Raw genomic sequence first — 26,687 nt, forward strand, 5'->3', positions numbered from 1 at the left:
GATGAATCACGGAAATACTACTACTATGTGCCAGTCACCAGGAGCGCACACTCTAAGGATATGGATTCTTTAGAGCATACAAGGTTCAGACTTAAAGTTTTAAGCTTTAATAGAAAAGGTGCAGTGCTTACAATAAGAAGGATATAAAATATGGAAATAAACAGTGACATACAAATATGTAAAACAGTGATAAAATAAACGTGAAAAACTTACAGAAATGTCTAAACTTTGTAGTCTGGCATTCTGCTCCCTGATGAATATGATATGGGTCACCATCAGCTTGGCTGTCCCTCAGTCTGTGAACAGCTTTTTATGTGTAAAGGCCTAATTTATAGATTTAACCTGGAATTCAGATTTCTGGACCAGACTCTCGGGTTAATATTCTATATCCTGGTGTGACTGGATCATGGCGACACTACCAATGAATACATTTTCTCTGAACGCTGTTTGTATAACTTTTCTTTCTCTTAGAAATAGTGTCAGGCTGCAATTTGGGGTCGCCCCATCAAAGACACTAGGAGGTGTGAAATGTTTCCAATTGTGTGTGTGTTCTCAGGAAGGCCCCCTGGGGTCAGGGACCAGGAAAACTGTCTTTTCTCAGGATAACATAGGTTGTGACCTTTGTGAACAGCTGCAGCCTGGAAACATATGCTATCACCTTTGTGAGAGCTGCAGCCTAGAACAGATGTTAATTTACTGCTGGTCATACATCCCTACAAATACATATTTCACCATAGGGCTCACAATCTAAAGTCTCTATCAGTATGTCTTTGGAAAGTGGGAGGAAACCGGAGAACCCGGAGGAAACCCACAAAAACATAGGGAGAACATACAAACTCCTTGCATACATTACTGATCCTGTACTGATCCAGAGCTGCGCTCATTGTGAGATTTTCAGCCATGAAGGGTGCATCTTACCTCCTTCGTGTGACTGTGGAAGGAGACGGACATGTCCAGCAGCAGTTTCCTCTGTTCCACCCTGCGCACAAAGTCCTGGATCCGGACTTCCAGATGCCTGGCCGCCTTGTAGATCTCCTCGGGATCACATTCACCGGTCTGAGCGAGCTGCTCCGCGGCCTCGAGCAATTTGTCAGCATTGGTGTACGTGTTCTGTCAGGGAAAGAAAGACTGAAATATAAAACAAAAGCAGAGAAACCTTCATTTTGGCTTTCCATGGTAATAGTGCCACCAGGGGGCGCCGCTCCACTAGGAGCAGAGAGGGGTCCGGTCTTTACTTTCTGCGGATAATTCCACCTGCAAATAATCCTCCCCGGACAGATGCCGCCGCGCCGCTCACCACACGTCGGGACGATATGTGCCGGGATTTCACTAACGGCATTAAAAAGCAGATTCAACATTAAAAGACAAAGGGGGCAGGAGATTTAGGGGAGGGGCGCGGGAACGTCCTAGAAGGTAGTCACCGGATGGTAGAGAAATATCCTATCTGAAGTCGTGTGTGTCAGCAAACAGTGGAAGTCATGGCGAAGCCCCCGCCGTGTCTCGTCACTGTGACATTGCACTCGTGTGGACAGGAGACCCCCGGGGTCAGCACGCTGGGGCCATACACCAGCAACGACATCATCCGAGAAGTGAATGATCAATGGGGCGAGAAATGGCTGACACAACCGCACAAATAATGGAGAGAAGGAGACGCTAACCCAGTGTCAGGTCTGATCGTACGGCCGCGACCAGCAACCCAGGACATCTGGACACAGCCTCGGGGTGAACCGTCAATGGGGCGGAAATGGCCGACACACGGTGACAGACACACGGCCACACCACACACGGACGCTACGGCCACACCACACACAGATGTTCTGGTGACACCACACACGGACGTTCTCGTGACAGCAGACACTCCAGCCACACCACACACAGATGTTCTGGTGACACCACACATGGACGCTCCGGCCACATCACACACGGACACACTAAGTGACAGCAGCGACACCACACACAAACGCTCTGGTGACACCACACACGGACGCTCCGGCCACACCACACACAGACGTTCTGGTGACACCACACACGGACGTTCTCGTGACAGCAGACACTCCAGCCACACCACACACAGATGTTCTGGTGACACCACACATGGACGCTCCGGCCACATCACACACGGACACACTAAGTGACAGCAGCGACACCACACACAAACGCTCTGGTGACACCACACACGGACGCTCCGGCCACACCACACACAGACGTTCTGGTGACAGCACACACAGACACTCCAGACACACCACACATGGATGCTCTGGCCACACCACACAGGGACACACTAGTGACAGCAGCGACACCACACACAAACGCTCTGGTGACACCACTCACTGACGCTCCGGCCACACCACACACGGACGTTCTGGTGACACCACACACGGACCCTCCGGCCACACCACACACAGACGCTCAGGCCACATCACACACAGACACTCCGGTGACACCACACACGGACGCTCAGGCCACATCACACACAGACGCTCCAGCCACACCACACATGGATGCTGTGGTGACACCACACATGGACACACTAGTGACAGCAGCGACACCACACAGAAACGCTCTGGTGACACCACACACGGACGCTCCGGCCACACCACACACGGACGCTCCGGCCACATCACACAGGGACGCTCTGGCCACACCACACATGGACACACTAGTGACAGCAGCGACATAAATAAGCAGGGGTCTGTTTCACCAAACCCAATCAAGATAAATGTAGCAGCTTGGTATGGATATATTTAAAACTTAACCTTTAATCACAGATTAAAATCTATAAAGTGCAACATAGTGCCAGATAAAACAGTGCTCGTGCAATGGTGCCAATAAGAGAAAAAGGCAGCCTGTGCCAAAAACGCCTTGTTAATATCAGAATAGTGAACAGGTTATTTTTCTTTAGTGTCTATTGATCTGAGTATTATTATTCTAGATATACTGGCCAAACACCACCTCAGCATATATAACGACACTTTTTAGAATTTTCAGTATCCTACCGGGAATTCCTGCAAAATTATTCCTAATTCTGTATCACATAACATCCAATATATTCAAAAATAGGCGAATATGACAGGAGTATCTGTTGCTCCACATCATTCAATCATGCTATACCAGCATACCTCACAGGTCAAAATGAACCATACACCGTATCCATGGAGTACCATAAGTTATAGTGCATTACCCTTCACATATTGCTGCATAGGAAATACGCTCATGGTCAAACAACTGTATGTCTTTATACTCAGCATATTCTCATGCCCTCATTCATCTGGATGGCTTTATTCCCACACCGTTCTCCAAACGCGTTTCATCCATTAGGGACTCCTCTCTCCTATTGAATTCTAATAACTCCCCTGATGAGTCCCTAATGGATGAAACGCGTTGGGAGAACGGTGTGGGAATAAAGCCATCCAGATGAATGAGGGCATGAGAATATGCTGAGTATAAAGACATACAGTTGTTTGACCATGAGCGTATTTCCTATGCAGCAATATGTGAAGGGTAATGCACTATAACTTATGGTACTCCATGGATACGGTGTATGGTTCATTTTGACCTGTGAGGTATGCTGGTATAGCATGATTGAATGATGTGGAGCAACAGATACTCCTGTCATATTCGCCTATTTTTGAATATATTGGATGTTATGTGATACAGAATTAGGAATAATTTTGCAGGAATTCCCGGTAGGATACTGAAAATTCTAAAAAGTGTCGTTATATATGCTGAGGTGGTGTTTGGCCAGTATATCTAGAATAATAATACTCAGATCAATAGACACTAAAGAAAAATAACCTGTTCACTATTCTGATATTAACAAGGCGTTTTTGGCACAGGCTGCCTTTTTCTCTTATTGGCACCATTGCACGAGCACTGTTTTATCTGGCACTATGTTGCACTTTATAGATTTTAATCTGTGATTAAAGGATAAGTTGTAAATATATCCATGACAGCAGCGACACCACACACAAACGCTCTGGTGACACCACTCACTGACGCTCCGGCCACACCACACACGGACGTTCAGGTGACACCACACACGGACATTCTGGTGACACCACACACGGACGCTCCGGCCACACCACACACGGACGCTCTGGCCACACCACACACGGACGCTCCGGCCACACCACACACGGACGCTCTGGCCACACCACACATGGACACACTAGTGTCAGCAGCGACACCACACACAAGCGCTCTGGTGACACCACTCACGGATGCTCCGGCGACAGCACACACGGACGCTCAGGCGACAGCACACATAGATGCTTCGGCCACACCACATACGGATGCTCTGGTGACACCACACACGGATGTTCTGGTGACACCACACACGGACACTGTTGACAGCGGTGACACCACACACAGACATTCCGGTGATGGCGGCACATCAGGGAATGCTTTGCACACCGCAGGGGCCGCTGCGATGTTCTGCCCCTGTCCGGCCACATGTCCGGTGAACGCAGCAGCTCCTAAACACCTAAAATTACATTTAAACAGCACAAAAAGGGGGGTTAATGACCGGTGGGCACATGGCACTTAGTTGCTAGGAACAGCTACTATGGTTACTGTATCCGCCTACATGACTCGCTGTTTGCTGTAAATGCTAGGTGTAAAGCATGGCAGCCCAGCCTCACGGCGTCCGCACACCTTAGAGTTAATAACATTCTGGGCAGTGGGGTACGCAGTGTCAGCGCCGCTCACACCTAAAAATCACCCATTATTCCTCCAACTGCAGAAATCCTCTACCCCCACAATAAAACTCCCGGAAACGCTGCCCCGTGTAAGGAGGCGCAGCGGGACGTTCCTCCTCCTTGCTGTCAGTGAATGGAAACATTATTGATCACAGGCAGCGTGGAGGGCCTGACCCCGCTGAGGGTCCGTGACAATTGCATCTCATCTGTGGACTAAATATTTGAACAGCAAAAAAAAAACAAAAAATCTATAAGGAGGGTTTGTTACAATGTATTAGGGAAGTTCCAGAATGTCTGAACACGATCACAACACGTGCGTTGTCACAGAACACGGAGGACCACAACTCCCAGCGGAAACCTTCCCCATCACATCCAGAACTTGGCCACTCTGGCATTTATCGCTTGGGATTGTTTAATATCAGAAACCAACATAAATGGAGCCGGACACAATCTGTGGCGAGAACACGAGCGCAGCATCTCCTGCAAAGGGTTAATTTAATTTCTTTCTCATTTCGTGTATACTGCTCTGCAGGATGATGAATTCGCCGTCCCCCCGCACGTCCGCAACATCGAGTCTCCGCACTCCATCATCTCAGGATTATGGTTCAAGCAGAACGATAAAACCCAACCATTCTCCACAGCGGCAACACCCCCATCATCATCCTCCCATCAACCACACACAGCAGTCATCATCATCCTCCCACCATCCACACACAGCCGTCATCATCATCGTCCCCATCATCCACATCCGTCATAATCATCCTCCCCATCATCCACATCCGTCATAATCATCCTCCCATCATCCAGATCGTCATCATCATCCTCCCATCATCCACACACAGCCGTCATCATCATCATCCTCCCACCATCCACACACAGCCGTCATCATCATCCTCCCCATCATCCTGAATGCTGAAGACTTGTATTGGAGTGAGGTGAAAAGAATATGTGACTGGTGTAAAGCCAATAATCTTGTACTCCACACTAAAAAAACTGCTGAGATGGTTGTGGATTTTAGGAAAGAGCAACATGAGATACTTCCAATCTACATCCATGACGAAGTGGTTCTTAGGGTCACAGAGACCAAATTCTTTGGTGTTATCATCTCTCATGATCTTAAATGAGGGAAAAACGTGGATGCTGTTATAAGGAAAGCACAACAGAGGATGTTCTTCCTGCGTCAGCTGAAAAGATATGGTTTGTCTAAGAATCTGCTGATCTTATTCTTTAATGCTGTCATCAGATCTGTGATTTGTTCCTCTCTGATAGTCTGGTATGGGGGAGCCACTGCGCATGACAAACTCTGCTTACAAAAGGACTTTCAGAACAGCAGAGAGAATTATAGGTTCCCCCCTGCCTAAAATCCAGGATCTTTATGATAAGAGAATTCGATCACCACGCATTGAAAATTTCATCCGATCCCTCTCACCCGGGACACTCCTCATTCCAACTACTCCCTTCAGGACGTCGCTTCAGAGTCCCCAAATGCAGCACCAACCGCCCTATGAACAGCTTCTATCCACTCTCTGTTCAACAATTAAATCGTCATGTGTAGACTATATACTGTATCTGTCTTGTTAGATGTTACTTGTTGTATCTGTTGTTATATATTATGTTGCCTCTTTGCCACAAAGAATTCCTTGTATATATGTAATATGTACTTGGCGATAATAAATTTGATTGATTGATTGATTGATCCACATCCGTCATCATCATCCTCCCATCATCCATATCCATCATCATCATCCTCCCCATCATCCACACACAGCCATCATCATCTACATACAGCCATCATCATCCTCCCATCATCCACACACAGCATTCATCATCATCCTCCCATCATCCACATCCGTCATAATCATCCTCCCATCATCCAGATCGTCATCATCATCCTCCCATCATCCACACACAGCCGTCATCATCATCATCTTCCCACCATCCACACACAGTCGTCATCATCATCCTCCCCATCATTCACATCCGTCATCATCATCCTCCCATCATCCATATCCGTCATCATCATCCTCCCCATCATCCACACTGCCATCATCATCTACATACAGCAGTCATCATCATCCTCCCCATCATCCACATACAGCTGTCATAATCACAGACTGAAGGACAGCCAAGCTGGTGTGAGCCATTCCATATTCATCCCCTCCTCAGGGGCAGAATGCCAGACTGCAAAGTTTAGATATTTCTGTAAGTTTTCTCCCTTTTATTTTATCACTGTTTTGCATATTTGTATGTCACTGTTTATTTCCATGCTTTTATATACTTTTATTGTAAGCACTGCACCTTTTCTATTAAAGCTTAAAAATTTAATAAGTCGGAACCTTGTATGCTCTAAAGAATCCATAGCCTTAGAGTGTGTTCTCCAGGAGCCGCACATCACACACAGGACACAATGTGACCGGGAGCCGCTCATCACACACAGGACACAATGTGACCGGGAGCCGCTCATCACACACAGGACACAATGTGACCGGGAGCCGCACATCACACACAGGACACAATGTGACCGGGAGCCGCTCATCACACACAGGACACAATGTGACCGGGAGCCGCTCATCACACACAGGACACAATGTGACCGGGAGCCGCACATCACACACAGGACACAATGTGACCGGGAGCCGCACATCACACACAGGACACAATGTGACCGGGAGTCGCACATCACACACAGGACACAATGTGACCGGGAGCCGTTCATCACACACAGGACACAATGTGACCGGGAGCCGCTCATCACACACAGGACACAATGTGACCGGGAACCGCTCATCACACACAGGACACAATGCGACCGGGAGCCGCTCATCACACACAGGACACAATGCGATCGGGAGCCGCTCATCACACACAGGACACAATGCGACCGGGAGCCGCTCATCACACACAGGACACAATGCGACCGGGAGCCGCTCATCACACACAGGACACAATGCGACCGGGAGCCGCTCATCACACACAGGACACAATGCGACCGGGAGCCGCTCATCACACACAGGACACAATGTGACCGGGAGCCGCTCATCACACACAGGACACAATGTGACCGGGAGCCACTCATCACACACAGGACACAATGTGACCGGGAGCCGCTCATCACACACAGGACACAATGTGACCGTGAGCCGCTCATCACACACAGGACACAATGTGACCGGGAGCCACTCATCACACACAGGACACAATGTGACCGGGAGCCACTCATCACACACAGGACACAATGTGACCGGGAGCCGCTCATCACACACAGGACACAATGTGACCGGGAGCCACTCATCACACACAGGACACAATGTGACCGGGAGCCACTCATCACACACAGGACACAATGTGACCGGGAGCCACTCATCACACACAGGACACAATGTGACCGGGAGCCGCTCATCACACACAGGACACAATGTGACCGGGAGCCACTCATCACACACAGGACACAATGTGACCGGGAGCCGCTCATCACACACAGGACATAATGTGACCGTGAGCCGCTCATCACACACAGGACACAATGTGACAGGGAGCCGCACATCACACACAGGACACAATGTGACCGGGAGCCGCTCATCACACACAGGACATAATGTGACCAGGAGCCGCTCATCACACACAGGACACAATGTGACCAAGAGCCGCTCCTCACATTACTGCGGGTAACGGAGCAGAACTGATCAGTGCATTGATTACAGATGGAGCAGATCTTGGTGTTTCCAGTAATACCTGATTGTAATTAGTCTTTACTTGTCACATTGGCTCCAGAACTAGCCCCATCATCATAGACTACACATCCCAGTGTGCATGGTGGTGTTGCTGGAGGGGGAAGGATAGGAACAGTAGGATAAGGTGAATATAATACCTGTGCAACCTCCTCAAAGTCATCATGCCTCTTTTGCAGTGCCCGCGCCCGATGGAGGGATTTGCCCACTCCAGTGTGTTTACTGAGAAAAGCTTCTCCATGATTCTCGATCCAATCCAGGACCTGCAGGAGCGAGAGAGAAGTCGGTCAGAGCCGGCAGCCCTCGGACAGCCAGAGAGAAGACGGTCAGAGCCAGCAGCCCTCAGACAGCCAGAGAGAAGACGGTCAGAGCTGGCAGCCCTCGGACAGCCAGAGAGAAGACGGTCAGAGAAGGCAGCCCTCGGACAGCCAGAGAGAAGACGGTCAGAGCCGGCAGCCCTCGGACAGCCAGAGAGAAGACGGTCAGAGCCAGCAGCCCTCAGACAGCCAGAGAGAAGACGGTCAGAGCTGGCAGCCCTCGGACAGCCAGAGAGAAGACGGTCAGAGAAGGCAGCCCTCGGACAGCCAGAGGGAAGACGGTCAGAGCCGGCAGCCCTCGGACAGCCAGAGAGAAGACGGTCAGAGCCAGCAGCCCTTGAGGGCGAGAGAAAAGATGGTCAGAGGCGGCAGCCCTCGGCAATCCAGAGAGTACATGGTCTGGGCCGTCAGCCCTTGGGGAGCCAGAGAGAAGACTGTCAAGGTCAGCAGTCCTCAATGGTGAGAGAGGAGATTTTCAAATCCGGCAGCCCGCGAAGAGCCAGAGAGAAGGCTGTCAAGGTCGGCAGCCCTCGGGGGCGAGAGAGGAGATGGTAAGAGTCGGCAGGCCCCCCCGGGGGTGAGATGGTCAGGGCCTGCAGTCCTTGGGGAGCCAAAGAGAGGATGGTCAGGGCCGAAAGCCCTCGTGGAGCCACAGAGAAGATGGTCAGGGCCGGCAGACCTCGGGGGCAGAAGATGGTAAGAGCCGGCAGCCCTTGGGGAGCCAGAGAGAAGACAGTCAGGGTCGTCAACTCTCGGGGAGCCAGAGAGAAGACCGTCAGGGCCAGCAGCCCTCAGAGGCGAGAGAGAAGACGGTCAGGGTCGGCAACTCTCGGGGGCGAGAGAGAAGACGGTCAGTGCCAGCGGCTGCTGTGACACAACGTAATACAGTGCAATGTATGCACAATACAATGTGGACTGACGCAGATTGCCAACACCGCACTGCAAACTCCGCCGTCGCTAACAGAGACGGACAGTGCATCGTGTTAGCCCGGTGGATGGTGGAGGCGCCATTGTGTCCTGTCACAGTCACCGGCTCCTCAGCCTCCTCTACATGAGAGAGATCTACAGCTGCGTGCAGCCTGCGCCTCCAGAGTAGAAGAATACTAGTGCTGCTTTCTACAGCCCGATATACGAGCAGAGCAGAAATCCCACGGGTGGGGGTGACAGGCCGACCATGGATGCTGGTGAGAGGACAATCCAGCAATGGGGCAACTTCCCGATTTAACCGCTCGATGCTCATTTTAGAACATAACGCTGGGGACATGGCCGGCGCTCGGACCGCTGCATGGTCCTGACAGTATTTGTGCAGGTCGCTGTGGTTACGCTCTTACACCTCGCAATTGCTTGTGAGCTTGGGGCAGACGGGGGGTGGGGGTTAGCGCACACAATGGACGGGGCAGCACTATTCTGCACGGCTTTGTCTTATCGCACGCGACCTACTGAGGAACGGTCGTAGTTTACCGCGGTGCCTGATAATGGCTCCAAAGAGACGGAATGTCGTCATCCGTCACCAAGGCGATAATTAGCATATGTGGGAGGAGACAGGCATGGAGGGGGACGGTTATAGCTAATGGGAAGCAGCGAGTGTCTGGACCGCCAATACTCCCCATCCTCCAAACTACAACACCAACCGTACACAGAAAGCTACAAAACAGGCAACAAAAACAACACCACAAAAAAGAAACGTGACCAAAAGAAAACAGACGAATGCGGAGTCTTGGAGCTTGTGCTTCATAGGGCATCGGACCTTATGCAGTCTACTGTGTTCAGTCTGAACTCTGGCGCTTCATCTCACAGAGGATTGTCTAAGCTGGATACAAAGGGACAAAGCTTCAGCTGTGAGAAGTCAGAATCCAGGATCTGTGCGAGTCTGCAACCGTCAGAACAGCGAACACATCAGCTCTGCAGCAGGTGGACCCGTGTCCCTGACAAACTACACAGAGGCTGAGCGGCACACCGGACGGATTCCCAGCCGAGCCTCCAGTCCTCTGGGGGACGCTTCCTTCTATGTTGGGCTTTACCTGTTGGACGTCCTGCTGAAAGACGCAGAGCTGTAGCCGCTGGTGCAGACGCACTTTACGGTGCTGCCAGATACTTTCCAAGCGGCGCTGATGATGGAGAACCTCGTGGACGACATCCAGGACCTGGTGAACGGCCTTGGAGTAGTTGGCAGTGGCAGTGAGAGATTCAGAGTTCCCCGGGCTGAGAGGACGCTGCAAAACATCCAGCAAAGCCTTCCCGTCCTGACTGACCTACGGGAGGAAGACGGAAATCAGATTTCTGCAACGACATCTGCACAAGACAGAGAGGGGGGCAACACAGGGAGAGGAGACAAGAAGGGTAAAGGGGGACCCCGCCCCAGGGCCTGACGAGAAGGTAACCATGGCGGAGGCAAGCTGTCCTCACCTCCGTATACGCCTGCGTCACTTCTTCGTACAGCGTCTGATGATGATGGATCGCCATCTCCAGACCCTGCATCTCAGACGGAAGACCCCCATCATTGCACAGCTTACACCAGGTGTCCACCCCAGACAGGAACTGCAACAAGAAACAAAGCATTACACTCCAGGCCTCATAATCAGGATGGGGACCACAAACACACCAGCCTCATCAGTGCAAATACATGAAGAATGCGCAGGAAACACACCGACATCATCAGTGCAAATACACCGGCCTCATCAGTGCAAGAACACAAAGAACGTACAGCAAATGCATAGGACTCATCATTGCAAACACACAATGAACGTACAGCAAACATACCAGCCCCATCACTGCAAATACACTGGTCCCATCAGTCCAAACACACTAAGTACGTGCAGCAAACATACTGGCCCCATCAGTCTGATCACACAAATAATGTGGCACACAAAGAATGTGCAATCACACCGGAACCGCAGCACTGTAAACAGACCGGCCCCATCAGTTAAAATATACAATATACATGCAGCAAACACACCAAGAAAGTGCAGCAAACACACCGATCCCATCAGTGCAAACACACAAAGAGGGTGCAGCAAACACACCGATCCCATCACTGCAAACACACAAAGAAGGTGCAGCAAACACACCGATCCCATCACTGCAAACACACAAAGAAGGTGCAGCAAACACACCGATCCCATCATTGCAAACACACAAAGAAGGTGCAGCAAACACACCGATCCCATCACTGCAAACACACAAAGAAGGTGCAGCAAACACACCGATCCCATCACTGCAAACACACAAAGAAGGTGCAGCAAACACACCGATCCCATCACTGCAAACACACAAAGAAGGTGCAGCAAAAACACCGATCCCATCACTGCAAACACACCGATCCCATCAGTGCAAACACACAAAGAATGTGCAGCAAACACACCGATCCCATCAGTGCAAACACACAAAGAAGGTGCAGCAAACACACCGATCCCATCAGTGCAAACACACAAAGAATGTGCAGCAAACACACCGATCCCATCACTGCAAACACACAAAGAAGGTGCAGCAAACACACCGATCCCATCATTGCAAATACACAAAGAAGGTGCAGCAAACACACCGATCCCATCAGTGCAAGCACACAAAGAATGTGCAGCAAACACACCGATCCCATCAGTGCAAACACACAAAGAGGGTGCAGCAAACACACCGATCCCATCAGTGCAAACACACAAAGAGGGTGCAGCAAACACACCGATCCCATCACTGCAAACACACAAAGAGGGTGCAGCAAACACACCGATCCCATCAGTGCAAACACACAAAGAAGGTGCAGCAAACACACCGATCCCATCAGTGCAAACACACAAAGAATGTGCAGCAAACACACCGATCCCATCACTGCAAACACACAAAGAAGGTGCAGCAAACACACCGATCCCATCAGTGCAAACACACAAAGAAGGTGCAGCAAACACACCGATCCCATCAGTGCAAACACACAAAGAAGATGCAGCAAACACAACGATCCCATCACTGCAAACACACAAAGAATGTGCAGCAAAGTGCAAACACACCAATCCCATCACTGCAAACACACAAAGAAGGTGCAGCAAACACACCGATCCCATCAGTGCAAACACACAAAGAAGGTGCAGCAAACACACCGATCCCATCACTGCAAACACACAAAGAAGGTGCAGCAAACACACCGATCCCATCAGTGCAAACACACAAAGAATGTGCAGCAAAGTGCAAACACACCAATCCCATCACTGCAAACACACAAAGAAGGTGCAGCAAACACACCGATCCCATCAGTGCAAACACACAAAGAAGGTGCAGCAAACACACCGATCCCATCACTGCAAACAGACAAAGAAGGTGCAGCAAACACACCGATCCCATCACTGCAAACAGACAAAGAAGGTGCAGCAAACACACCGATCCCATCACTGCAAACACACAAAGAAGGTGCAGCAAACACACCGATCCCATCACTGCAAACACACAAAGAAGGTGCAGCAAACACACCGATCCCATCACTGCAAACACACAAAGAAGGTGCAGCAAACACACCGATCCCATCAGTGCAAATACACAAAGAGGGTGCAGCAAACACACCGATCCCATCACTGCAAACACACAAAGAGGGTGCAGCAAACGCACCGATCCCATCACTGCAAACACACAAAGAAGGTGAAGCAAACACACCGATCCCATCAGTGCAAACACACAAAGAACGTGCAGTAAACACACCGATCCCATCAGTGCAAACACACAAAGAACGTGCAGTAAACACACCGATCCCATCACTGCAAACACACAAAGAGGGTGCAGCAAACACACCGATCCCATCACTGCAAACACACAAAGAAGGTGAAGCAAACACACCGATCCATTCAGTGCAAACACACAAAGAGGGTGCAGCAAATACACCGATCCCATCAGTGCAAACACACAAAGAGGGTGCAGCAAACACACCGATCCCATCACTGCAAACACACAGATCCCATCACTGCAAACACACAAAGAAGGTGAAGCAAACACACCGATCCCATCAGTGCAAACACACAAAGAGGGTGCAGCAAACACACCGATCCCATCACTGCAAACACACAAAGAAGGTGAAGCAAACACACCGATCCCATCACTGCAAACACACAAAGAAGGTGCAGCAAACACACCGATCCATTCAGTGCAAACACACAAAGAGGGTGCAGCAAATACACCGATCCCATCAGTGCAAACACACCGATCCCATCAGTGCAAACACACAAAGAATGTGCAGTAAACACACCGATCCCATCAGTGCAAACACACAAAGAGGGTGCAGCAAACACACCGATCCCATCACTGCAAACACACAAAGAAGGTGCAGCAAACACACCGATCCATTCAGTGCAAACACACAAAGAGGGTGCAGCAAATACACCGATCCCATCACTGCAAACACACCGATCCCATCAGTGCAAACACACAAAGAATGTGCAGTAAACACACCGATCCCATCAGTGCAAACACACAAAGAGGGTGCAGCAAACACACCGATCCCATCACTGCAAACACACAAAGAAGGTGAAGCAAACACACCGATCCCATCACTGCAAACACACAAAGAAGGTGCAGCAAACACACCGATCCATTCAGTGCAAACACACAAAGAGGGTGCAGCAAATACACCGATCCCATCAGTGCAAACACACAAAGAAGGTGCAGCAAACACACCGATCCCATCAGTGCAAACACACAAAGAGGGTGCAGCAAACACACCGATCCCATCAGTGCAAACACACAAAGAGGGTGCAGCAAACACACCGATCCCATCATTGCAAACACACAAAGAAGGTGCAGCAAACACACCGATCCCATCACTGCAAACACACAAAGAAGGTGCAGCAAATACACCGATCCCATCAGTGCAAACACACAAAGAAGGTGCAGCAAACACACCGATCCCATCAGTGCAAACACACAAAGAGGGTGCAGCAAACACACCGATCCCATCAGTGCAAACACACAAAGAGGGTGCAGCAAACACACCGATCCCATCAGTGCAAACACACAAAGAAGGTGCAGCAAACACACCGATCCCATCACTGCAAACACACAAAGGTGCAGCAAACACACCGATCCCATCACTGCAAACACACAAAGAGGGTGCAGCAAACACACCGATCCCATCAGTGCAAACACACAAAGAGGGTGCAGCAAACACACCGATCCCATCAGTGCAAACACACAAAGAGGGTGCAGCAAACACACCGATCCCATCAGTGCAAACACACAAAGAAGGTGCAGCAAACACACCGATCCCATCACTGCAAACACACAAAGGTGCAGCAAACACACCGATCCCATCACTGCAAACACACAAAGAGGGTGCAGCAAACACACCGATCCCATCAGTGCAAACACACAAAGAGGGTGCAGCAAACACACCGATCCCATCACTGCAAACACACAAAGAGGGTGCAGCAAACGCACCGATCCCATCACTGCAAACACACAAAGAAGGTGAAGCAAACACACCGATCCCATCAGTGCAAACACACAAAGAACGTGCAGTAAACACACCGATCCCATCAGTGCAAACACACAAAGAACGTGCAGTAAACACACCGATCCCATCACTGCAAACACACAAAGAGGGTGCAGCAAACACACCGATCCCATCACTGCAAACACACAAAGAAGGTGAAGCAAACACACCGATCCATTCAGTGCAAACACACAAAGAGGGTGCAGCAAATACACCGATCCCATCAGTGCAAACACACAAAGAGGGTGCAGCAAACACACCGATCCCATCACTGCAAACACACAGATCCCATCACTGCAAACACACAAAGAAGGTGAAGCAAACACACCGATCCCATCAGTGCAAACACACAAAGAGGGTGCAGCAAACACACCGATCCCATCACTGCAAACACACAAAGAAGGTGAAGCAAACACACCGATCCCATCACTGCAAACACACAAAGAAGGTGCAGCAAACACACCGATCCATTCAGTGCAAACACACAAAGAGGGTGCAGCAAATACACCGATCCCATCAGTGCAAACACACCGATCCCATCAGTGCAAACACACAAAGAATGTGCAGTAAACACACCGATCCCATCAGTGCAAACACACAAAGAGGGTGCAGCAAACACACCGATCCCATCACTGCAAACACACAAAGAAGGTGCAGCAAACACACCGATCCATTCAGTGCAAACACACAAAGAGGGTGCAGCAAATACACCGATCCCATCACTGCAAACACACCGATCCCATCAGTGCAAACACACAAAGAATGTGCAGTAAACACACCGATCCCATCAGTGCAAACACACAAAGAGGGTGCAGCAAACACACCGATCCCATCACTGCAAACACACAAAGAAGGTGAAGCAAACACACCGATCCCATCACTGCAAACACACAAAGAAGGTGCAGCAAACACACCGATCCATTCAGTGCAAACACACAAAGAGGGTGCAGCAAATACACCGATCCCATCAGTGCAAACACACAAAGAAGGTGCAGCAAACACACCGATCCCATCAGTGCAAACACACAAAGAGGGTGCAGCAAACACACCGATCCCATCAGTGCAAACACACAAAGAGGGTGCAGCAAACACACCGATCCCATCATTGCAAACACACAAAGAAGGTGCAGCAAACACACCGATCCCATCACTGCAAACACACAAAGAAGGTGCAGCAAATACACCGATCCCATCAGTGCAAACACACAAAGAAGGTGCAGCAAACACACCGATCCCATCAGTGCAAACACACAAAGAGGGTGCAGCAAACACACCGATCCCATCAGTGCAAACACACAAAGAGGGTGCAGCAAACACACCGATCCCATCAGTGCAAACACACAAAGAAGGTGCAGCAAACACACCGATCCCATCACTGCAAACACACAAAGGTGCAGCAAACACACCGATCCCATCACTGCAAACACACAAAGAGGGTGCAGCAAACACACCGATCCCATCAGTGCAAACACACAAAGAGGGTGCAGCAAACACACCGATCCCATCACTGCAAACACACAAAGAAGGTGAAGCAAACACACCGATCCATTCAGTGCAAACACACAAAGAGGGTGCAGCAAACACACCGATCCCATCACTGCAAACACACAGATCCCATCACTGCAAACACACAAAGAGGGTGCAGCAAACACACCGATCCCATCACTGCAAACACAAAGAGGGTGCAGCAAACGCACCGATCCCATCAGTGCAAACACACAAAGAGGGTGCAGCAAACACACCGATCCCATCAGTGCAAACACACAAAGAGGGTGCAGCAAACACACCGATCCCATCACTGCAAACACACAAAGAGGGTGCAGCAAACACACCGATCCCATCAGTGCAAACACACCGATCCCATCATTGCAAACACACAAAGAAGGTGCAGCAAACACACCGATCCCATCACTGCAAACACACAAAGAAGGTGCAGCAAACACACCGATCCCATCACTGCAAACACACAAAGAGGGTGCAGCAAACACACCGATCCCATCAGTGCAAACACACAAAGAAGGTGCAGCAAACACACCGATCCCATCACTGCAAACACACAAAGGTGCAGCAAACACACCGATCCCATCACTGCAAACACACAAAGAGGGTGCAGCAAACACACCGATCTCATCAGTGCAAACACACAAAGAGGGTGCAGCAAACACACCGATCCCATCAGTGCAAACACACAAAGAGGGTGCAGCAAACACACCGATCCCATCAGTGCAAACACACAGAGAGGGTGCAGCAAACACACCGATCCCATCACTGCAAACACACAAAGAAGGTGCAGCAAACACACCGATCCCATCACTGCAAACACACAAAGAGGGTGCAGCAAACACACCGATCCCATCATTGCAAACACACAAAGAAGGTGCAGCAAACACACCGATCCCATCACTGCAAACAGACAAAGAAGGTGCAGCAAACACACCGATCCCATCACTGCAAACACACAAAGAAGGTGCAGCAAACACACCGATCCCATCACTGCAAACACACAAAGAATGTGCAGAAAACACACCGATCCCATCAGTGCAAACACACAAAGAGGGTGCAGCAAACACACCGATCCCATCAGTGCAAACACACAAAGAGGGTGCAGCAAACACACCGATCCCATCAGTGCAAACACACAAAGAGGGTGCAGCAAGCACATCGATCCCATCAGTGCAAACACACAAAGAATGTGCAGCAAACACACCGATCCCATCACTGCAAACACACAAAGAAGGTGCAGCAAACACACCGATCCCATCACTGCAAACACACAAAGAAGGTGCACACACCGATCCCATCACTGCAAACACACAAAGAACGTGCAGCAAACACACCGATCCCATCACTGCAAACACACAAAGAAGGTGCAGCAAACACACCGATCCATTCAGTGCAAACACACAAAGAGGGTGCAGCAAACACACCGATCCCATCACTGCAAACACACAAAGAAGGTGCACACACCGATCCCATCACTGCAAACACACAAAGAAGGTGCAGCAAACACACCGATCCCATCACTGCAAACACACAAAGAAGGTGCAGCAAACACACCGATCCCATCACTGCAAACACACAAAGAAGGTGCAGCAAACACACCGATCCCATAACTGCAAACACACAAAGAGGGTGCAGCAAACACACCGATCCCATCAGTGCAAACACACAAAGAAGGTGCAGCAAACACACCGATCCCATCACTGCAAACACACAAAGGTGCAGCAAACACACCGATCCCATCACTGCAAACACACAAAGAGGGTGCAGCAAACACACCGATCTCATCAGTGCAAACACACAAAGAGGGTGCAGCAAACACACCGATCCCATCAGTGCAAACACACAAAGAGGGTGCCGCAAACACACCGATCCCATCAGTGCAAACACACAGAGAGGGTGCAGCAAACACACCGATCCCATCACTGCAAACACACAAAGATGGTGCAGCAAACACACCGATCCCATCACTGCAAACACACAAAGAGGGTGCAGCAAACACACCGATCCCATCATTGCAAACACACAAAGAAGGTGCAGCAAACACACCGATCCCATCACTGCAAACACACAAAGAAGGTGCAGCAAACACACCGATCCCATCACTGCAAACACACAAAGAACGTGCAGCAAACACCCCGATCCCATCATTGCAAACACACAAAGAAGGTGCAGCAAACACACCGATCCCATCACTGCAAACACACAAAGAATGTGCAGAAAACACACCAATCCCATCAGTGCAAACACACAAAGAAGGTGCAGCAAACACACCGATCCCATCACTGCAAACAGACAAAGAAGGTGCACACACCGATCCCATCAGTGCAAATACACAAAGAAGGTGCAGCAAACACACCGATCCCATCACTGCAAACACACAAAGAAGGTGCAGCAAACACACCGATCCCATCACTGCAAACACACAAAGAAGGTGCAGCAAACACACCGATCCCATCACTGCAAACACACAAAGAATGTGCAGAAAACACACCGATCCCATCAGTGCAAACACACAAAGAGGGTGCAGCAAACACACCGATCCCATCAGTGCAAACACACAAAGAGGGTGCAGCAAACACACCGATCCCATCACTGCAAACACACAAAGAAGGTGCAGCAAACACATCGATCCCATCACTGCAAACACACAAAGAATGTGCAGAAAACACACCGATCCCATCAGTGCAAACACACAAAGAGGGTGCAGCAAACACACCGATCCCATCAGTGCAAACACACAAAGAGGGTGCAGCAAGCACATCGATCCCATCAGTGCAAACACACAAAGAATGTGCAGCAAACACACCGATCCCATCACTGCAAACACACAAAGAAGGTGCAGCAAACACACCGATCCCATCACTGCAAACACACAAAGAAGGTGCACACACCGATCCCATCACTGCAAACACACAAAGAACGTGCAGCAAACACACCGATCCCATCACTGCAAACACACAAAGAAGGTGCACACACCGATCCATTCAGTGCAAACACACAAAGAGGGTGCAGCAAACACACCGATCCCATCACTGCAAACACACAAAGAAGGTGCACACACCGATCCCATCACTGCAAACACACAAAGAACGTGCAGCAAACACACCGATCCCATCACTGCAAACACACAAAGAAGGTGCAGCAAACACACCGATCCCATCACTGCAAACGCACAGATCCCATCACTGCAAACACACAAAGAAGGTGCAGCAAACACACCGATCCCATCAGTGCAAACACACAGATCCCATCACTGCAAACACACAAAGAAAGTGCAGCAAACACACCGATCCCATCACTGCAAACACACAAAGAACGTGCAGCAAACACACCGATCCCATCAGTGCAAACACACCGATCCCATCACTGCAAACACACAAAGAAGGTGCACACACCGATCCCATCACTGCAAACACACAAAGAACGTGCAGCAAACACACCGATCCCAACACTGCAAACACACAAAGAAGATGCAGCAAACACACCGATCCCATCACTGCAAACACACAAAGAAGGTGCAGCAAACACACCGATCCCATCACTGCAAACACACCGATCCTATCACTGCAAACACACAAAGAACGTGCAGCAAACACACCGATCCCAACACTGCAAACACACAAAGAAGATGCAGCAAACACACCGATCCCATCAGTGCAAACACACAGATCCCATCACTGCAAACAAACAAAGAAGGTGCACACACCAATCCCATCACTGCAAACACACAAAGAACGTGCAGCAAACACACCGATCCCAACACTGCAAACACACAAAGAAGATGCAGCAAACACACCGATCCCATCACTGCAAACACACAAAGAGGGTGCAGCAAACACACCGATCCCATCACTGCAAACACACAAAGAACGTGCAGCAAACACACCGATCCCAACACTGCAAACACACAAAGAAGATGCAGCAAACACACCGATCCCATCAGTGCAAACACACAGATCCCATCACTGCAAACAAAGAAGGTGCACACACCGATCCCATCACTGCAAACACACAAAGAACGTGCAGCAAACACACCGATCCCAACACTGCAAACACACAAAGAAGATGCAGCAAACACACTGATCCCATCACTGCAAACACACAAAGAGGGTGCAGCAAACACACCAATCCCATCAGTGCAAACACACAAAGAAGGTGCAGCAAACACACCGATCCCATCAGTGCAAACACACAAAGAACGTGCAGCAAACACACCGATCCCAACACTGCAAACACACAAAGAAGATGCAGCAAACACACCGATCCCATCAGTGCAAACACACCGATCCCATCACTGCAAACACACAAAGAAGGTGCAGCAAACACATCGATCCCATCACTGCAAACACACAAAGAATGTGCAGAAAACACACCGATCCCATCAGTGCAAACACACAAAGAGGGTGCAGCAAACACACCGATCCCTTCAGTGCAAACACACAAAGAGGGTGCAGCAAGCACATCGATCCCATCAGTGCAAACACACAAAGAATGTGCAGCAAACACACCGATCCCATCACTGCAAACACACAAAGAAGGTGCAGCAAACACACCGATCCCATCACTGCAAACACACAAAGAAGGTGCACACACCGATCCCATCACTGCAAACACACAAAGAACGTGCAGCAAACACACCGATCCCATCACTGCAAACACACAAAGAAGGTGCACACACCGATCCATTCAGTGCAAACACACAAAGAGGGTGCAGCAAACACACCGATCCCATCACTGCAAACACACAAAGAAGGTGCACACACCGATCCCATCACTGCAAACACACAAAGAACGTGCAGCAAACACACCGATCCCATCACTGCAAACACACAAAGAAGGTGCAGCAAACACACCGATCCCATCACTGCAAACGCACAGATCCCATCACTGCAAACACACAAAGAAGGTGCAGCAAACACACCGATCCCATCAGTGCAAACACACAGATCCCATCACTGCAAACACACAAAGAACGTACAGCAAACACACCGATCCCATCACTGCAAACACACAAAGAACGTGCAGCAAACACACCGATCCCATCAGTGCAAACACACCGATCCCATCACTGCAAACACACAAAGAAGGTGCACACACCGATCCCATCACTGCAAACACACAAAGAACGTGCAGCAAACACACCGATCCCAACACTGCAAACACACAAAGAAGATGCAGCAAACACACCGATCCCATCACTGCAAACACACAAAGAAGGTGCAGCAAACACACCGATCCCATCACTGCAAACACACAAAGAGGGTGCAGCAAACACACCGATCCTATCACTGCAAACACACAAAGAACGTGCAGCAAACACACCGATCCCAACACTGCAAACACACAAAGAAGATGCAGCAAACACACCGATCCCATCAGTGCAAACACACAGATCCCATCACTGCAAACAAACAAAGAAGGTGCACACACCGATCCCATCACTGCAAACACACAAAGAACGTGCAGCAAACACACCGATCCCAACACTGCAAACACACAAAGAAGATGCAGCAAACACACCGATCCCATCACTGCAAACACACAAAGAGGGTGCAGCAAACACACCGATCCCATCACTGCAAACACACAAAGAACGTGCAGCAAACACACCGATCCCAACACTGCAAACACACAAAGAAGATGCAGCAAACACACCGATCCCATCAGTGCAAACACACAGATCCCATCACTGCAAACAAAGAAGGTGCACACACCGATCCCATCACTGCAAACACACAAAGAACGTGCAGCAAACACACCGATCCCAACACTGCAAACACACAAAGAAGATGCAGCAAACACACCGATCCCATCACTGCAAACACACAAAGAGGGTGCAGCAAACACACCAATCCCATCAGTGCAAACACACAAAGAAGGTGCAGCAAACACACCGATCCCATCAGTGCAAACACACAAAGAACGTGCAGCAAACACACCGATCCCAACACTGCAAACACACAAAGAAGATGCAGCAAACACACCGATCCCATCAGTGCAAACACACCGATCCCATCACTGCAAACACACAAAGAAGGTGCAGCAAACACATCGATCCCATCACTGCAAACACACAAAGAATGTGCAGAAAACACACCGATCCCATCAGTGCAAACACACAAAGAGGGTGCAGCAAACACACCGATCCCATCAGTGCAAACACACAAAGAGGGTGCAGCAAGCACATCGATCCCATCAGTGCAAACACACAAAGAATGTGCAGCAAACACACCGATCCCATCACTGCAAACACACAAAGAAGGTGCAGCAAACACACCGATCCCATCACTGCAAACACACAAAGAAGGTGCACACACCGATCCCATCACTGCAAACACACAAAGAACGTGCAGCAAACACACCGATCCCATCACTGCAAACACACAAAGAAGGTGCACACACCGATCCATTCAGTGCAAACACACAAAGAGGGTGCAGCAAACACACCGATCCCATCACTGCAAACACACAAAGAAGGTGCAGCAAACACACCGATCCCATCACTGCAAACACACAAAGAACGTGCAGCAAACACACCGATCCCATCACTGCAAACACACAAAGAAGGTGCAGCAAACACACCGATCCCATCACTGCAAACGCACAGATCCCATCACTGCAAACACACAAAGAACGTGCAGCAAACACACCGATCCCATCACTGCAAACACACAAAGAACGTGCAGCAAACACACCGATCCCATCAGTGCAAACACACCGATCCCATCACTGCAAACACACAAAGAAGGTGCACACACCGATCCCATCACTGCAAACACACAAAGAACGTGCAGCAAACACACCGATCCCAACACTGCAAACACACAAAGAAGATGCAGCAAACACACCGATCCCATCACTGCAAACACACAAAGAAGGTGCAGCAAACACACCGATCCCATCACTGCAAACACACAAAGAGGGTGCAGCAAACACACCGATCCTATCACTGCAAACACACAAAGAACGTGCAGCAAACACACCGATCCCAACACTGCAAACACACAAAGAAGATGCAGCAAACACACCGATCCCATCAGTGCAAACACACAGATCCCATCACTGCAAACAAACAAAGAAGGTGCACACACCGATCCCATCACTGCAAACACACAAAGAACGTGCAGCAAACACACCGATCCCAACACTGCAAACACACAAAGAAGATGCAGCAAACACACCGATCCCATCACTGCAAACACACAAAGAGGGTGCAGCAAACACACCGATCCCATCACTGCAAACACACAAAGAACGTGCAGCAAACACACCGATCCCAACACTGCAAACACACAAAGAAGATGCAGCAAACACACCGATCCCATCAGTGCAAACACACAGATCCCATCACTGCAAACAAAGAAGGTGCACACACCGATCCCATCACTGCAAACACACAAAGAACGTGCAGCAAACACACCGATCCCAACACTGCAAACACACAAAGAAGATGCAGCAAACACACCGATCCCATCACTGCAAACACACAAAGAGGGTGCAGCAAACACACCAATCCCATCAGTGCAAACACACAAAGAAGGTGCAGCAAACACACCGATCCCATCAGTGCAAACACACAAAGAACGTGCAGCAAACACACCGATCCCAACACTGCAAACACACAAAGAAGATGCAGCAAACACACCGATCCCATCAGTGCAAACACACAGATCCCATCACTGCAAACAAACAAAGAAGGTGCAGCAAACACACCGATCCCATCACTGCAAACACACAAAGAGGGTGCAGCAAACACACCGATCCCATCACTGCAAACACACAAAGAACGTGCAGCAAACACACCGATCCCAACACTGCAAACACACAAAGAAGATGCAGCAAACACACCGATCCCATCAGTGCAAACACACCGATCCCATCACTGCAAACACACAAAGAACGTGCAGCAAACACACCGATCCCATCACTGCAAACACACAAAGAGGGTGCAGCAAACACACCGATCCCATCACTGCAAACACAATAGCCTCATTGCTACAAATACGAATGGACCGCCATTATTATCCCCACCTCACCTGCTCAGCCTTCTGGTGGAACACAGCAGACATGGCGAGGATTGTGCTCCTCTCGTCCAGCGCTGCCGCAAAGCTCTTCCACTCCTGATCCAGCTGTGTGGAGATCTGCTTGATCTGCTGCGATGCGTAATGTCCGGCTTCAATCAGCCGGGAGGCCACGGACATGATGCGGTTGATGTTGACGTAGGCATTCTGCAACAACAAGAAGGAAGAGGACATCACCGAGGGAAAGAGTCAAAGCAGGCTGATAACAGCGAGCAATGGACTGTATGGTACTGCAAGCAGAGTGAATCGACACAAACCGACACTGGGAAGTCTTCAACTACAGCCACATTCAGAGCTGCATTCAGTGATAAGCAGCGGAGATCACAACATAGATGGCTGCACGAAGCATTCTGTCTACAAAGAAGTATAGTTGGCATGCAAAGCTCCAGGGCAAAACTGCAACAGCAGAATAGTGAATAGAATAGTGCAGCTCTGGAGGTGACAGGAGGATAAGACACAATGTAACAGCAGAATAGTGACTGCAGCTCTGGAGGTGACTGGAGGATAAGACACAATGTAACAGCAGAATAGTGACTGCAGCTCTGGAGGTGACTGGAGGATAAGACACAATGTAACAGCAGAATAGTGACTGCAGCTCGGGAGGTGACTAAGATGAGACATGATGTAACATTAGAATAGTGAGTGCAGCTCTGGAGGTGTATGGAGGGCAAGACAATTGTATGTAAAATGATACAGAAGGGTGCATTTTGTAGTCACACAGCCTGAAGCACTACAAGTGACAGGAGGGATAATTCAGCCTCCGCTGTCTGTTCGCTCAGACTCCGTCTGCTGTAATTATGTTCCCATCAGTGACTGCACAGAGTTGTCTGTAGTCTCACAGATCAGAGGGAGCGCTGCACTGTAATCTAATCCTGGCCCAAAACTTCCACCTGTCAGTCTGAAACAATGGGGAATAAAGCTTATAAAGGAGGAGGACTATAACTCCCAGCAGCTCTGCTCATGTCATGATCTCCCTGTGTTTTTCTTCTCCCATCTCTCTTATGAGCCATGCAACTGAAAAACCAAAGCAGTAAATGGCTGGTGGTTTGTTACAATGAGTCAGTGTAGATAATTGTCTTGGATACAACTGTAGTAGATTAGATCAAAACAGGATTTTAGTCTCTGAAAACAACCACACCTTTCCCAATTCACTGACAGCAAGCAGAAATCTTGGAAATAGAGAAGCATGAAACTCCGTTACACAGAGGTAAGAGAAGCACAGGTCTCTGAGCACCCATCCGTCCTCCTGTCCTGCGAGGTCATCATGCTGACGCTCACTGAAGCCAGGGGTCCTCACACACTGACACTGCAGGGGACACTACAAGAATCGCTATGAATCAACTAGCAAATGAGCATTGTCTGGGCCCCTGGGACCCGCAACACTATCCCAAAAAGTCTTAGGCAGCAAAACGTCCGGCGATGTGCAGGAGACGCTCCTGAAATTGAAGCCGCTCGCTGGGACTCTCCTGGCATCGGAATAGTAAAGCTCAGGATGGACTGTAGAGCGGGGATGGATCCTGGCCCCCCGCATAAATCTGTGCACGCCGCTCCCCGACGTCTTGTAAAAAATTGTGAAAAGACGTGCGCTAAATCAGGGGCGGCAGATGGAACAGAATCGTCGCCTCCTGCCAGAACATGTCGTCATGGACGGGATGGAAGAATCGCAGTGTATTACAACCCATGAAAGCTATCCTGAGCCTCCGAATATAAACCGGGGGCAGGTCAGGCCCTGAGAGTACCACGTTCTGCACCACAAACACCTGGAATAGTGCGGTAAACCCTTCTAACAGCTGAGGGTTTGTTACAATGTATCATTGCAGAGATGAACACAATTGTCTCGGCCATTTGGATAGTTTGTTACAATGGATCAAGTAAAATGTGGGAGTCACAGAGCATTG

At 49.6% G+C, this 26,687-nt stretch overlaps 1 protein-coding gene across 3 annotated transcripts in view; it reads right to left on the reverse strand.

Moving 5' to 3' along the window:
• Window positions 1-26,687, reverse strand: part of KALRN (kalirin RhoGEF kinase) — a 256,773-nt gene that overhangs the window by 219,970 nt on the left and 10,116 nt on the right. For all 3 annotated transcript variants that reach the window (XM_073551939.1, XM_073551935.1, XM_073551934.1), the window contains exons 2-6: window positions 24,745-24,936; window positions 11,149-11,280; window positions 10,764-10,994; window positions 8,566-8,688; window positions 919-1,110 (exon numbers count right to left, since the gene is read on the reverse strand). In XM_073551939.1, coding sequence (XP_073408040.1) covers window positions 919-1,110; window positions 8,566-8,688; window positions 10,764-10,994; window positions 11,149-11,280; window positions 24,745-24,936 — 870 coding nt within the window. The remainder of the gene's footprint in view (window positions 1-918; window positions 1,111-8,565; window positions 8,689-10,763; window positions 10,995-11,148; window positions 11,281-24,744; window positions 24,937-26,687) is intronic.

The sequence above is a fragment of the Dendrobates tinctorius genome, unplaced genomic scaffold, assembly GCF_039654945.1.
Source record: "Dendrobates tinctorius isolate UK_male_01 unplaced genomic scaffold, ASM3965494v1 ptg000182l, whole genome shotgun sequence".
Classification (NCBI taxonomy): Eukaryota; Metazoa; Chordata; class Amphibia; order Anura; family Dendrobatidae; genus Dendrobates; species Dendrobates tinctorius.